This window comes from Pelodiscus sinensis, chromosome 1 (genome assembly GCF_052426305.1).
Source record: "Pelodiscus sinensis isolate ZL-2025 chromosome 1, ASM5242630v1, whole genome shotgun sequence".
Classification (NCBI taxonomy): domain Eukaryota; kingdom Metazoa; phylum Chordata; order Testudines; family Trionychidae; genus Pelodiscus; species Pelodiscus sinensis.
In genome coordinates, this window is record NC_143052.1 from 273,977,774 (window position 1) to 273,993,255 (window position 15,482).

The 15,482-nt window shown below is 45.8% G+C and overlaps 1 protein-coding gene across 1 annotated transcript in view; it reads right to left on the reverse strand.

The window, feature by feature from the left end:
* BORA (BORA aurora kinase A activator) overlaps positions 1 to 13,883 on the reverse strand; it is a 37,417-nt gene extending 23,534 nt beyond the window's left edge. The window contains exons 1-3 of the mRNA XM_089777058.1: positions 13,713 to 13,883; positions 8,806 to 8,912; positions 3,001 to 3,046 (exon numbers count right to left, since the gene is read on the reverse strand). Of these exons, the coding sequence (XP_089633184.1) occupies positions 3,001 to 3,046; positions 8,806 to 8,912; positions 13,713 to 13,868 (309 nt within the window). The 5' untranslated portion in view covers positions 13,869 to 13,883. The remainder of the gene's footprint in view (positions 1 to 3,000; positions 3,047 to 8,805; positions 8,913 to 13,712) is intronic.
* Positions 13,884 to 15,482: the final 1,599 nt, after the last annotated feature.

Here is a 15,482-nt window from a genome sequence, read left to right on the forward strand (position 1 = left end):
CCCCTCACATACCCCAACCCAAATTCCTTCACCCTCACATCCGCAAGCCTGTGGCTTCCTTAGTATCCCAACACTGCCTAGCCTGGAACCCCCTCCCCGAGCCAGTGTCCCCTTCTCCACCTCCTCCTGCATCCAGATTTCCTCCCAGAGCTTGCACCTCTCACCCCTTCCCACACCCAAATCCCTCATTCCCACCCCAGAGCCTACACATCCTGTCTCAACACAGCAAGGGTCCAGCTAGACTGCAGGAGTTTTTCAGGATTCTGGAGATATCCCAGAAAAACTCTTCTGCATCCAGGGTTGCAATTGTTCTTCTGCTTTTTTAGTGGAAGAGCAAACAGGCTCTTTTGGTCACCCCTATATTCCTCTTTCCACAAGGAATAAGGTGGCTTCCAAAAGAAGGGTTTTTTTTTTCCTGACATTTGGTCCAGTGTAGACAGGCCAAATGTTGGAAAAACCTCTTCCTACAGAAGAATAAAAAAAATAAAATAAGCAGCAGTATAAGGATAGCAAGTGATGGAGAGGAGGAGACTAGAGAGGGTGGGGCTTCAAGGAAGGGGCGGGGCTTCAAGGAAGGGGCAGGGCTTGGTCTCATTTAAAAAGTGATCTTGGGTGTAAAAAGGTTGGAGACCACTGTTCTAAGAGATATCAACAGGCCTCACCCACCTACTGTGGAAGGGTGTCTAGTCAAGTGATCAGACTAGTTGATTGACAATGGGCCTTAAGTATTGCCAATTCACGTTTCACATCCGAGGGATTTTGCTGTAAACCTGCACTCAAGCATGGATACTATGGCTGCTTGCCTAACAATAGCATGGACAGAGGACTTGCTTGTGTGGAAAAACTCTTTTTGGGAGATACTTTCACACAGTGATGGAAATCCCTCCACATAGGCAAGATTATGAAAAGGGCCCTAGAGTTTCTTTCATTTTGTATTCATTCCAGCTCATCACTTCAGAAGCAGCTGGGCCTGGAAGGACTGATGACTCATCCTAACAAAAAGATGTATTCCAGAGACTTTTAAGAGAGCAGTTTATGCCATCACTGCTACAAGCCTGAGCCAGGAACCTCATAGCCGGTGTATGTAATTCTGCTTCTTTTAACAATTTTACTCTAAACCTTTTCTTTCTTTCATTAATAACCTTTAGATTCTAAAGGAGTGGCACAGCATGCTCTTTTGGGTAATATCTAAGGCAGGGGCCAATTCAAATATTTCTGAAGTGGCCTCAGGCCACACCAGAAGGAGTGGGGATGGGGACACTCCAGGTTCCCCACTCCCACACTATGATTGATCTGGGGGACGAGAAGTGCCTTTGCCCACCTGCCCCCCCTTTCCTTTAGGTGCCAATGCCCCTGGCTGGGAGGAGACTTCCCACGCTCCCAGGCCAATCAGGGCCTGGGGGCGGGGGAGTGTATCAATTTTCCTCACTCTGTCTCCACCCTGCACGGTGCTTAAAAACACCATACACTCTAGGCAAGGCGAGGCTTTGCATGCTCCCCCCCCCCACCCCAGGCCAACTGGGGAGAATGTTAAAACTTCTCCCATCCTGCTTTTAAGCGCTGCACGCTCTCGCAGGGCGGGGACAGAGCAGAGTAAACTTGTGCGTTCCCCCCTCCCCCAGGTCCTGATTGGCCTGGGGGCAGTAGAGCACGCAAAGCCTCCTCCAGCCCTGTCAGGAGTGCCTGGCAGGGCAGAGGAAACTTTCCACACTCCCCCCCAGGGAGGGACTTTGTGTGCAGAACGAGATTCTGGTCTGGGGCAAAGTGTAGGGATGCAGCAGAAGTTGTGGGGTGCTGGCTCTGGGAGAAGAATCAGGGCTAGGACAGGAGTTGGATGCAGGAGGAGGCTTGAGGAACTGACTCTCAGTGGGGGCTTCAGATACAGGAGGAGGTTTGGAGTACAGGAGGCAGTTTGAGATGCAGGCTCCCACCAGGCAGCACAGCAAGGCTAAGAAAGGCTTCCTGCCTGCTCCAGCCTCAGGTCTCTCCTGGAAGGGACAATCACACCCCTGTGGGAGGGAGGCACATGGCAGGAACGACACACTAAGACTCCTTACCCGCCACCCCCCCGTGCTATGCTGGCTGCTTACAGGAGCACCATGAAGTTAGGGGAAGCAGGGATTCAAGAACCTGCCTTACTGGCAGTGCTACTGCATCACTGGAGATCATGATCAACTGGAAGAGTCCCCAGCATCAACCAGTCGATTGTGACCAACTGGTTGGTGATCACTGATCTACACTAACTATTCCACTATTCCTACAATCAGCACTCGTTCATCAGTGGAAAAAGTACTAGTCTATGTAACTCCCCACTAATTTGTAGTACTCTCCTCCATATCTCTAAGGTGAGAGTCTGGTAGAAATTCCCTTAGGTTACATTTTTGGACCCATGGCATTTGTGGCACGGAGTTGCCCCTCAGCCAGCGACAGTTACTGAACACATGGCTGTTTAATTTTTCTTTTTAAAAAAGCTATTCAGATTAGAAGTAACAGAGCCAGCCAACTCTCCAATAAGACAAACACTTCAGTGAAAAAGCAAAGAATGACAGGCACCATGATAACTGCAAACAGAACTTAGAAACATGGAGATCCAACTCCTGGGTATTTTCAAAACAGTCATTTATCCAGGACATCTTTGGAGAGCTTACTGGTGATATTTTTGTCAAGTGCTCTGAAAGACTGAAGCCATATTTCAGGTCAAAGTTATTGAAGATCACCTCAAAGTCCCCAAGTCTGTTTCTTTGGTCTGAAATTGCAGGATGGAGGAAAGCAACTAAAAGCTGCAAATAAGGATTCTTATTCTGAAACTAAAATGGGTAAGCAGTAAATTGCATGATCTTATACGAACCATTACAACACCACATGCTGTTGGTGAAGACCTGTGCCATCTTTTATAAAGTTGCTTTGTAAAGTTATTGAACAATGTTGAAAAATTACTTTTAATTCACTGTTAATTTACCAGTATGCACAATATATAAAAGCAATAGCAATTTTAATTACCTCTTCAATGGCTTTTTGTCTTTTGTCTTCCATCTCTTTATCTATTCTAAACAATACAAATGAAAAAAATTATCAATGCCCTTACATTTGATGGTTCAAGTAAAGAAAAAGTACCATTTTTATAAAAGATTATGATAAGCTGCCCTTTAAAATAAATCACAATGTACTCCATGTATAATATAGTACAGTATTATTATATTCTTAATATGTCGTGTGCAATTCCTTTGTATTCAGAATTAGTAAGTGTGCATTGTACTCAAACAATTAGCCACTTTAAAGAGGGAGATCCCACAACAGCAATTTTGTAATAACATTTTACACAGTAAATGATTTATTTCCTAATCTTCTGTATATCTCTATTTCAATAAATTTTGTCTCTCTCATAAAACAGCATCTTTCCAACTAATCTCTGCAATGAGTCTGATTTTGAATGCTTCTATAACCAACTTTTAAAATTACTATAAAATAGACTTAAAGAGAAACTCTCGGATCAAGTAGGATACAAAATTGGACATGTGGAAGAAAACTCTTTAAACACAAAAAAATAAAACCACAACGGAAAACAAATGAAGGGACTTGTATAGGTTCATTTGATATTATCTTCTTCTTGCTCAATGAAAAGTTCCCTTTTCAAGTGACTTGCCAACCCATATTATCCCACCCAACTCAATCATATCAAATATCTAAATTAAGATTTTATACAGCCTCTAACACGGTTATATTAAATGGTATTTCCCATTGATCAAATAATATTTCTCACGAATATGCAAACATTTGTGCAAAGCTGTACAAGTGGTAGTTTCCTTTTTGGCTCATTGCAACTGATAAAGTTTCATTATATCAGTCATTAGGAGGCATGAAAATATTTACGTAGAAGTTATATGTGAATAACTTCTTCATACCACAATTTATATATTTAGAAAGGACCATATTGTATTTCGATAAGTGACAGATGTATTTAAGCGGGGAGGAGTCCTGTGGCACCTTATAGACTAACTGAAGTGTAGGAGCATAAGCTTTCGTGGGTAAAGACCTACTTCGTCAGTTAGTCTATAAGATGCCACAGGACTCCTCGCCGCTTTTGCAGATTCAGACTAACACGGCTACCCCTCTGATACTTGACAATGTATTTAATTAGTTTAACCAATTAACATTTTAAATGGGATTTTACATACCTACTTACTATAGGCATTTTCTTCTGATGTACTTTCTGTATAGATTCTGCTTGCCATATAAACTATAATTCTTTCTATAGAGTCCAAAATCTGGCTCCTGCTAACCAGACTTATCTGATGATTCTGAAATAGTCTCAGTTTTTAATAGCTCCCAACTGTATCACTGAGATAGCTGGGAATTGATTTGCAAGAATATCTGATTCTAAGCATGAAAAAAATGTGAATACTACTTCTTCTTTAGAGAGAAGCCTATTGGCCATAAATTCTCAGGACAATTTTTCTTTTGGTAATCTGACAGTATGACCACCAACTCTTGCTGGTGGCTGCTCTGACAATTTTTCCTAAAATATATAATTAACTTTTAGGAAAAACAAATAAATATGCATATAGACCTGTCTAAATATTGTCATTTATGTAGGGCTTTTTTGGGTACTCAATAATAAAAATAACATAGTTGTCTCTATTCTTTACTGGACTTCAATAGAATTGACACACAAATAAGATGCTCTGCACATCATTGCATTTTGTTGTTTCTTTTACTTTTCCGTTGTTGTTTTTTTTAAAGACTTCTAATTAGTAACTATACTTCTGTGAAAAATGGTATTTTAAGTCGCTATCACTTTTCACAGCAGCACACTTACTAACTAGCTAAAAGGCAATGAGAAGCGATACCAACACTAGGGATGTTAAAGGTTAACTGGAAGTGGTGTGTACCAGTTAACTGACGGGCTGGAGCAGTTCCCCGCCTCCCGCTCCAGGCAGGGAGCTGCTCCAGTCCCATGGGCCCCACCAGAGCAACCACTGTCTTTGGGGACCTGGCCACCCCTTCCTCCCCAGCCTGCCAGCCCAGCTCCTGGAAAGCTGGCTACAGAAACTGTAGTGAAGCCTCCCCGGGGCAAAGCCTCCTCCCCAGGAGTGGGGCTGACAAGACCCCTTGTTGGCCTTGCTTCCAGTGAACCAGCTATAGAACTTGCAGCAAACGCTCCCCAACAACTGTCCTTGCAGGCTCCACTCTCACAGAGCCAGTTTTGCTGTCACAACCAAGCCTCCTCCCTGGGTGGGGAGGGGGTCACCAGGAGTTGCTGGCTCCACCCCTGGGGACTTCACTGCAGACTCTGCAGTATAAAGCTTATTTATACTGCAGAGCCCACAGCATATGTAACCACTATGTCTTTTTAGCAGTTACATTTTTAAATGCATTTTTACATGTCTGATTAACATACATACAAACATCACTTTTCACAGCAGACCTACTCAGCCCTGGGGGAATGAGGGACAAATTAAACTGTGGAAGGGGTGGTTTGAGAGGTAATAGGGCCTGAAGTGATGGGGGATCAGGCCAGGCTTGATTCAGCCGGGGCCTCACCCCCAACCCAGTTGGGGCCTTGCACCTGCTGCCACACCCCAACCAGCATCCAGTCAGATGCAATCAAGGCTGCTTCGACCTGGAACAGCTGGCCAACCAATGGGTTACCCAATTAACCTTTTACATCACTACTATTAGCCTTATAAAATGAAGACGAGAATAAGCTCCTGACTGCTATACGGGTATGTCTATGCCACATGCTTCTTTTGACACAGATTATATACCTGCATAGTCCCCTTAGAACAGGTACAAATTGCAGTGTAGCTGATGAGGCACAGCATAGGCAAGTTTTAGGGGGTCGACAAATTATGGAAAACCCTACTCGCCAGACAAAAAAGGGACTCACCGCCCACCCCTACAAAAAGTGTTTTTTAATGGCATAAATTCCTAGTAAGAATAAGAACAGTAATTACTAATAAGCTATTAATAAATATCTTATAAACCTCTACCTTTTCTCTCTGCTGCCATGTCTCTTCCCCTCATTCCATTAACTCCCCTGGTGCCTGCTGCCCCCCAACCTCACCCTCTGCTGTCCTGACTCCTGCCCTTCTTACTGCCCTCAGCCTTCCTGAGACCTGCCCTCCTCCACCAGCCCTTCGCTCCCCCATTCCCACTCCTCCAGTAGCTCCACTCTGATCACGTGAGCTATCCCTCCTCATCCCCTCTCCTAACACCTCCCTCGTATCTCTCCTCTGGTGCTGGTCCTTCCCCTGCAGGTGTCTGACCTTCTGCTTCACCCCCAGAATCCCTTGGCACCTGCACCCTCCTGGTGCCTCCCCCTTCCCTAACTGCCCCTGCCCCCTTTGCCCTCTTTTTCCCTGATGCCCACCCCCTCACCATGCTCTGTCCCCATTCCTCTCATGCCCCTGTGCCCTCACAGATGACTTTCTCCATCCCCGCCTTTCTCATGCCCACCCCTTCTCCCAAGCCTTCTCCCAGTACCTCCCCCTCCCCCTCTAGCCCCCAGTGCCCTTACCCTCTCCTCTTCCAGCATCACCCTGTCCCCCCTCCCACTGACACCTCCCCTCCTGCCCTTTTCCTCATTGTCTGCACTTGGCCCCCTGGCATTTGTCTCTGCTGCACCCCTGTCCCTTGGTGCCTTCCCCTTTCTTCTTCTTCTCCTGACTTCCTCTTCTTCCCTCCCCTCCCCTCAGCACAAGCCCCTTCCCCATATTGTTCCCCTCCCCTCCTCCTCTCTACTCCCCACAGCCCAACCCAGCCTCTTCCCCTCCCCCAGGATCAGCTCTAGGTTTTTTGCTGCCCCAAGCAAAACATTTTTTGCTCCCTCCCCTTTTTTGTTGTCTTTCACATAGGTTTGCATTTTGCAATGGTTTTTTGTTTGTTTGTTTTCGTTTTTGTCCCCGCATTTTAGCTCTATAAATAGCAAATACCATTTTCATTTGTTTTTCTCTATAAAGGGAAAGATGCTTCAAGTGAACTTCCACTTTCACTCGCTGTTTGGTCACAGCAGCCTTTTCCCTGTCCTGACCAGCCCCTCCCTATGGACAAGCACCCTTCACTCCCGACCCACAGGGGGAGCAGGGTGCAGGGACAGCACAGAGCCAGGGGGGTGCAAGCAACAGTGGGAGACTACGGGGGTAGCAAGGGGAACGGGAAGGGCAGAGGGATCGGCGTCTAGGGGCAGTGCAGGGAATGGGGGGGGGGGGCAGAGATCGGGGGGAGCAGGGTGCAAGGGCGGCGCAGAGCCAAAAAGTCACAGGGAAGACGGGGAACAGGGGGTACAGCGTACAGGGGAGCAGGGGTGGCATGGGGAATGGGAGATGCAGAGACAAGGGGGGGCTGGAGCTGTGGCAGGACTGGAGCCAGTGGGACGGGGCCTGGCTGCACTGCAGCCAGCTCCCAGGAACATGCGGCTAGAGCCGAGCTGCCACAGCCCTTTAAAAATCAGCAGGGCCATGTCACGGCAGCGTCCTGGCATCCCGCCCCACCTCCTCGCGCCAGAGCTGCACACAGGCAGCCCAGTGGCAAGAATCACCGCACTTTTCACTTCCCAGCGGCGCTCTGCTCCTCCACTGGCCAGCAGATCGGATGGGGCCGTGCCACCTGTAGTGCGGGCTTCCACCAGCCCGTCACAACGGCCCATTGGGCTAGTCTGCCCCTGCACTCGCCAGCTGGTAAAATCTACTCACCACGGGCAAGTATATTTGTCGAGTCCTGAGAATAAAGACACACCTGAAAGGAGTGGGTATGCATTTGAGTGCATCCTCTACGTGCTCTCTATTTACCCATGAGTTGCCTCCCCTGCTACACTGCTATTTTCAACAATATAGGAAAAAACTCTTCTAAGGAGGAATGGCTCTGGTGAGAGTGGCAGTAGAGAAAGGATGCACCAAGTTCTCCAGTGCTGGTGTATTTCCCTCTGCGGAAAAAGGCTTTGGAGGAGTCTCTCTTTGCCAGAAAAAGGCTTCTATAAGCAGCAAGCTGCTGAAGTCCTTCTCTGCTGCCTCCCTCAGCGAGAGCCTTTTATTGACCTGTGTAACTCCACGCCACAGTAGAGATGCAGCCCACTTTCCACCCAAGGGTGTAGCTATATGCACACCATATGCCAATACTTGTAGTATGTAATATTGATGTAGCCTAGAGTGAAACAAGAAAGGTTACTCTTTTGTTTCTGGCTTTACTTGGTCCCTGAAATCTTCAGAGAGCATCAGACATTGCAAAAGCCTCTGATGAGAAAGTGGAGTGAGGGGACAAGTTGCTTAAAAGGCAAACACAGCACTGGACCAGAACTAGGAATTGAATTTAAGCTAAACTGTATGAAAATCTGAAATAAAATTTGAAATGTTCTCCCAGTGGTGTACCTGAGCCTCCAGATGCTCAGGAAGCAATAAAAACTGGGAGGAATTTTGAGGAAGAGAGAGAGTGGAATTGGAAAAGGGAATGTTGAGAACAGTTTCCCTCCTGCTAGTGACTGACAGATTTGGTTTGACCCCTAAGGGGCCAATTGGCTAAAATACCATTGTAACAGATCTATGGACATTTGAACATAGAAGAATGAAAAAGCAGCTTCACTTACTTTTCATATCTGTATACTGAGGTATAATAGCTAACAAATACAATATTCAAGATAAAAGTAGAGGCAGAGAGTACGGCTAAGTCTTATACAGACAGCAGTTTAATACAAGATACTATTCATTATCTACTATTTATATGAAAATGAATAAAACAACTATGCATGTAAAAATGGTTTTCTGCTATATTCAAATATCAATTAGTTACTGCATGAAACAGAAAGTAACTTACCTGGCATGACTTAAATACATTGCCTGACGCCGAATATCTTCAGAGTCAATTTCCACAGGATTTATTAGAGCAAGTTGATCAATAGACCACTTAAATTTACCTGGAGTCTGAGAAAGGAAAGAAATGAACATCACAGTGAAGTAAACAATGCTCACTATTCTAAAGAGACAGAATCATAAACACTGAGCACAAATATTTAAATAGATCATTGGAGCCATACCTTTATATACATGAGCTAAAACAACAGTAATTACACCAGTCATCTGCATAAGCTATTGGTGTAGCTGCATAAGCTACTTAGATTTTAATACTGCATAAATGAGTAACAATCAGAACCATTGACTATCATCATTTTTTTTAATGGACATTAAAATAGACTGCATTCAACTGCAACATGAAACAAAGTGTAGAATATTTAGTACTAGCAGAAATACCTGACATCGCACAGGGAAAATACAGTAAAAAGTGTGAGGACTGAACTACGTAAATTACAGGCAGTCCCCGGGTTACGTACAAGATAGGGACTGTAGGTTTGTTCTTAAGTTGAATCTGTATGTAAGTCGGAACTGGCGTCCAGATTCAGCCGCTGCTGAAACTGATCAGTTTCAACAGCAGCTGAATCTGGATGCCAGTTCTGACTTACATACAGATTCAACTTAAGAACCCCAGGCGTCCCCAAGTCAGCTGCTGCTGAAACTGATCAGCAGCTGATTCCAGGAAGCCGGGGGCAGAGCAACTCTGCCTCGGGCTTACTGTAGTCAGCCGTTGGTCAGTTTCAGCAGCGGCTGACTTGGGGACGCCTGGGGCAGAGCAGCTGGGGTGCTGCTGGGTTGCTCCAGTAGCGCCGCTCCTCGGCGCTACTGGAGCAACCCAGCAGCACCGCCCCAGGCATCCTGATTCAGCCGCTGCTGAAACTGACCAGCAGCGGCTGAATCAGGACGCCTGGGGCAGAGCAGCTGGAGTGCTGCCGGGTTGGTCCAGTAGCGCCAAGGAGCGGCACTGCGGGACCAACCCAGCAGCGCCCCAGCTGCTCTACCCCAGGCGTCGTGGGCAGAAAAGCCTGGTCTGCTGGGGGGGAGGGGGCACTAGCTGCGCCCCCCCGCCCCCGCCCCCCTGCCAGCAGACCAGGGAGACGTGGAGCAAAGCCGCAGAGGACGCCCTCAGCGGGACAGTCCAGGCGCGCCGCGGCTGTCCCACTGCGGGCGGCCTCCGAGGCTTTGCTCCCCGTCTCCCTGGTCTGACTAGCAGACCAAGGAGACGGGGAGCAGCTTCTCTCGCCCCGGAGAACGCGGGCGGCGGGACCGCGGCTCATCTGGGCGTCCCGCCGCTCCCGTCCTCCGGGGCGAGAAAAGCCCCGTTCATAACTGCGGCTCCGACATAAGTCGGATCCGTGTAACTCGGGGACTGCCTGTACATTAACATAGCATATTTTATTGGAAATACTTTAAGAAATTAACATAGCTAGTTATGTGCTTACAATGTGCTTACAAAACAACAAATCCCATAGGGTCTCTTTTCTCAGTCCCCACAAATCAGAAAGGCCCATCTTCCCTTAAAGACTCTATGCAAACCAATGCCTGCAACCTCCTTGCCAGAAGCCCTGAGAAATGGAGGGGATGTCTCCTGGGCTCTGCAGCAGCAAATCACTGCTCCCCAAGTAACCACTCTCCATGTGCCTTCAGTGCACACTCCATGGGGCCACCTGAATGGACTTCCTAGTGGCAGCTGGACCAGTTGTATTGATCAGACAAAGCAAAACACCTTCAGACCAAGTGCAATGAGTGATACCTAGATGATCAGAACATGCAGAACCTGAACGTACCTGTTCTAATGAGAATAGGCTGTTCTGAGTGTATCGGATCCTCCTCAGGCTGCACAGTGCTCAAAACCTTGTCCTCCTACCCACCTCCTCTTTGTACTGTGAGCTGAATCCTGCAAAGTGCATAATGCCTGTGGCACTTACTAATAATGCACACAGCCCTGCCAGGAGAATGCACGCAGCCCAAAGAAGGGAGAGTGGTGGGATGGCATGTTTGGGTGGGGGGCGGGGGAAGAGAGGCAACTTTAATTCCCAGAAGGGGTTTAGTTGGAGCCCAGCTGCATGAAGATGTTCAGAGGCTGTGATAGCTGGAGGCTTCCCCCAGACACAATTAGCAAGGCTAGACCCCAGCCAGCATCAGCCACATTTGGGTCTGTCCTGGAAACCTGCTGGTGCCCTAGTATAGGGGAGGTTGCTGATTCTCTGCCCCACTGCAGCCTCTCCCCCATGGGCTTTCCCTTGATGGTACTGCACGTGCCCACATGCTTTATCCTCTAGGATCTCATAGTTGCAATTTGTGTGACATGCTTAACAGAAGAGTCCAGCAAATGCCTATGATCAGGCACGGCTAAAAGTTAATTATCAGTGGGCCCAAATGGGGCTCTGGGGGAATCAATTTTGAGATACAAACAATCCAATGATTGAAGTTAGGAAATGAGGAGTATCCGTGGAAAAATTGGTGTTTCTAGCTCTTACCATTTCAGAGATCTTTCAGGACAAACAAACATACAAACTTTCAGAAATATTTATAAGATTTATATAGTGCTTTACAAATATTAAAACCTCACAAAACCTGCCTGTCCCAGATAAGTATTATCCCACTTTCAATGATCGGGAAATTGAAGAGGAGAATGTATGTGATGTCACTTATCTAGGATCACAGAGTTAATGTCAGTGCCAGAATTAAAACTGAGGGGCGAGCAAAAGGGCCTCCGCGGGCCATATTCAGCCCACCAAGCAAGTTGACCCAGCCCACAGAGCTCCTGCTGCTCCTCTTCCCGGAGGCCAACCAGGGTGTAGGGACAGGGGAGCGTGCGGCACTTAGAATCAACCCTGGCAGTTGACTCTAAGCTCTACGTGCTGGAGGGCAGGGAGCGAGAGACTTCATGCTCTCCTGCCCCCAGGTTAATCAGGGCCTGGGGAGTGCAGAAAGTCTCCTCCGACTGCCAAGGGCGTGGGCGCCTAGAGGGAACCACCAGCTGTTCTGAACATCTGGCAGTTCTCAGGGGAAGGAGGAAGAAAAGACTTCACTCACTTCCCAACTCACAGAGCAATCACCAGGATTGTAGTGAAGTGTCATGGCCCCACCTCTTCCGGGGCAGCCCAGGGCCACTTCAAAAAAATCTCTGAAGTGGCCACTGGTCAAATATTATTGCCCACCCCAGCCTACTTTCTAGTCCTATGCTCAGTCCACTAGATCGAGTTGCCCCCAACACACAAGTCTTCAACTATCTATAGTTACATCACCTCTGCTTAGAAGCAGATTTTAAAAGTAGAATAAAGCATAGACAATATTGTTATGGAAGACCTCAAATTGTTACAGAAATCAATTAAGGATTCAAAGGCACGTCCCTTCCAGAACTTCAGTATGATGTTTAACAGATACATATCTGCTAGCAGAATGGAACTTTCAGATACATGAAAAACAGAGATCCAGTTCCCTAGTATTAAAAAAAGCTCATGATACATCCACATCCATAAAATTGTGGGAAACAACCCCAAGAACCTGGTCAAATTCCAATATGGGAAATCACTTTCCATCTACCTAATTTTGTTGTTGTTGTTTCAGAGGAATCAAATTTTCTTCATTGTACGTCAAACTAATACTGCTCCTACCAAGTGCTGATTTTAATCCAGCATCCTGGAATTTATGGACAAATAAATACGTACATTATATACAAACAACAGTATAATCCTCTTTATCTGATCCAATCGGGACCAGGGTCACATCAAATAATCAAAAATCCAGATAAACGAGAGAATGGGAAAATATAACGCTATTGCACCAGTATACCAGCCACAATAGAGATACCTGCATTTTGAACCTGACCAAGTTGTCTGGTCAATAAGGAGAACCAGATAATGGAGGGTCAGATGAACAAGATTCTACTGCATATAAGATATAAATAATTTATACAGGACTTTAAGACCTTTGCATAATAAAAGAGCTCAATAATAATGCAGCCACAGCATCTGTTTAGGCTAGAGATGTTAGCTATCAGGTAACTGAATAGCCATGTTACTCTATGATATCTTTGCAGCTACACAACTATTTGATGATCCCCAGGGGTGGGGCCAGCATCCAGTGCACTCCTGGCCCCACTTCCAAGGAGCCCCCTGCCATACTACTGTCTCTGATAAAGAGGCTGCAGCATGGAGTGTCAGGAGGAGCCAGTCTGCAACAGGAGCCAGTTTAAAAACCAGCTCCCCTTGCAGACTGGCTGCCTGCCACCCCACAATGCTGTCTCTGATACAGAGGCAGCAGTGCAGGGTGGCAGCTGCCCCTGTCTAGGGAGGGTGAGGGGGTACAAGCTCCCCACGGACAGAGGCTGCTCTAGGAGATGCAGAGCAGCTGCTGTCCACAGGAGTTCAAACTCCCAACAGACAGAAGCTGCTTTGCGGCAGCCTCCCCTGCTCTCGTTGCTGCAGGGGTTTGTTTGTTTGTTTTAAAACTGGCTCCCCCACTGCTGCCTCTGTATCAGAGGCAGCAAGGCGGGAGGGGGAGAGAATGATGTGAGTAGTCAACAAGATTAACAGGTAAGCATAAGCTTATCGGTTAATCATCTAGTCAACATCTAGCAAGTGGCCTTCATTTCTCCCATTCTCAAGAATTTGCTTAGCATCATATAATATCTTGCATTTAATATGTACATTAATACAATCTTATCATTAAGATTTAAAAAAAAAATCACGGTACTAAGTGACACCTGAGCTTTAGCAGTAGGTTTCCTTTAACATTAAGAAAGTTGTAACTAACTATGCTATTTAGTTTTGATTAAACTCTAGTTCAAATGATCTTGCACATTTAAGAAATGATAAATTAGTATTTGGAAGTTTTTATGACACTATAATAGATATTAAATCTTACTGATGAAGATTTTGTTGATTTAAAGATGGAAGGACTGGAAACAATTTGCTCCTGTAGACTATAGTAATCACTTGGACTTTCAAAAGGATTTAATACAGTAGCCTGTCCTGGAGTCTTTGGTGTTATTTGCATTTTAGTTTCTTTTGCATCTCCCATAGCCCAAAGGTGCACCTAGAAGAAAACAAGGTTTCAGTTATAATTTAGGAAGCTACATTTTTCATTTTTGTCACATTTTGTTTAAGGAAAAGTTGAGAAATGATATTTTTAGATCTGTCAAGCAATTTAAAAAATAAGAAATTAATCGTGATTAATCATGCAGTTAATTGTGCTGTTAATCACAGAATACCATTTATTTAAATATCTTTGGAGGTTTTCTACATTTTCAAATATAGTGAGTTCAATTAAAACACAAAAAGTCTACAGTGCTCCCTTTATTGTATTACAAATATCTGCACTGTAAAAAGTGAAATAGTATTTTTCAATGCACCACACAAATGCAAGAGTGCAATCTTATTATGATGAACAGTGAGCTTCCAAATCCAGAATTTTGTTTTAAAAAAGAAGACTGCATTCAAAAATAAAACAATGTAAAAGAGTCTAGAAGTTCTTAGTCCTGCTTCCTGTTCAGCCAATTGCTCAAACAAGTTTGTTTACATTTGAAGAGGATAGTGTTGTCCACTTCTTGTTTATAACTTCACCAGAAAGTGAAAACAGGCATTTGTGTGGCACTGTTGTAGCCAGCATCACAAGATATTTATGTGCTAGATATACTAATGATTCAGATGTCCATTCTTACTTCAACCACCGTTCCAAAGGATAAGTGTCCATGATGAAGATGGGCTCTGCTAAAGAACAATCCAAAGCAGTGTGAACCAACACATGTTCATTTTCATCATCAGAGTCAGATGCCACCAACAGAAGATTGATTTTCTGTTTTGGTGATATGGGTTCTGTAGTTTCTGCATCTGAGAGTTTCCCCTCAAGACACCTGAAAGCAAGCTACACACCTCAGTCTCCTGCTTGCTGTGTGGAGGGGGCAAGGAAGGAAGGAGGAGGGGGCGCTAATGTCAGGATGTCTCCTCCCTCTCCCCAAACCTCTACTCTGTACCCTATCCCCACAAAGCAGATTACAAACAGCTACAGATACTTGAGTGTGAACTTCCTACTCTACTGTACTTAAAAGGGCAATATGCTTGAAGTGGGGTCAGTGTACTTAAAGGGACAATACACATTTCTGTCTAACACACAGGCACACTGTGCATCTCTGTCTCTCTCACACTCGGGGGCTACGTCTACACTGGCCCCTTTTCCGAAAGGGGCATGCTAATTTCACAGGTCGTAATAGGGAAATCCGCGGGGGATTTAAATATCCCCCGCGGCATTTAAATAAAAATGTCCGCCGCTTTTTTCCGGCTTTTAGAAAAGCCGGAAAAGAGCGTCTATACTGGCCCCGATCCTCAGGAAAAAAGCCCTTTTCCGGAGGATCTCTTATTCCTACTTTGAAGTAAGGAATAAGAGATCCTCCGGAAAAGGGCTTTTTTCCGGAGGATCGGGGCCAGTATAGACGCTCTTTTCCGGCTTTTCTAAAAGCCGGAAAAAAGCGGCGGACATTTTTATTTAAATGCCGCGGGGGATATTTAAATCCCTCGCGGATTTCCCTATTACGACCTGTGAAATTAGCATGCCCCTTTCGGAAAAGGGGCCAGTGTAGACGTAGCCAAAGTGTGTGTGCACATGTCTCTCTCTCTCTCTCTCTCACTCACTCTCACA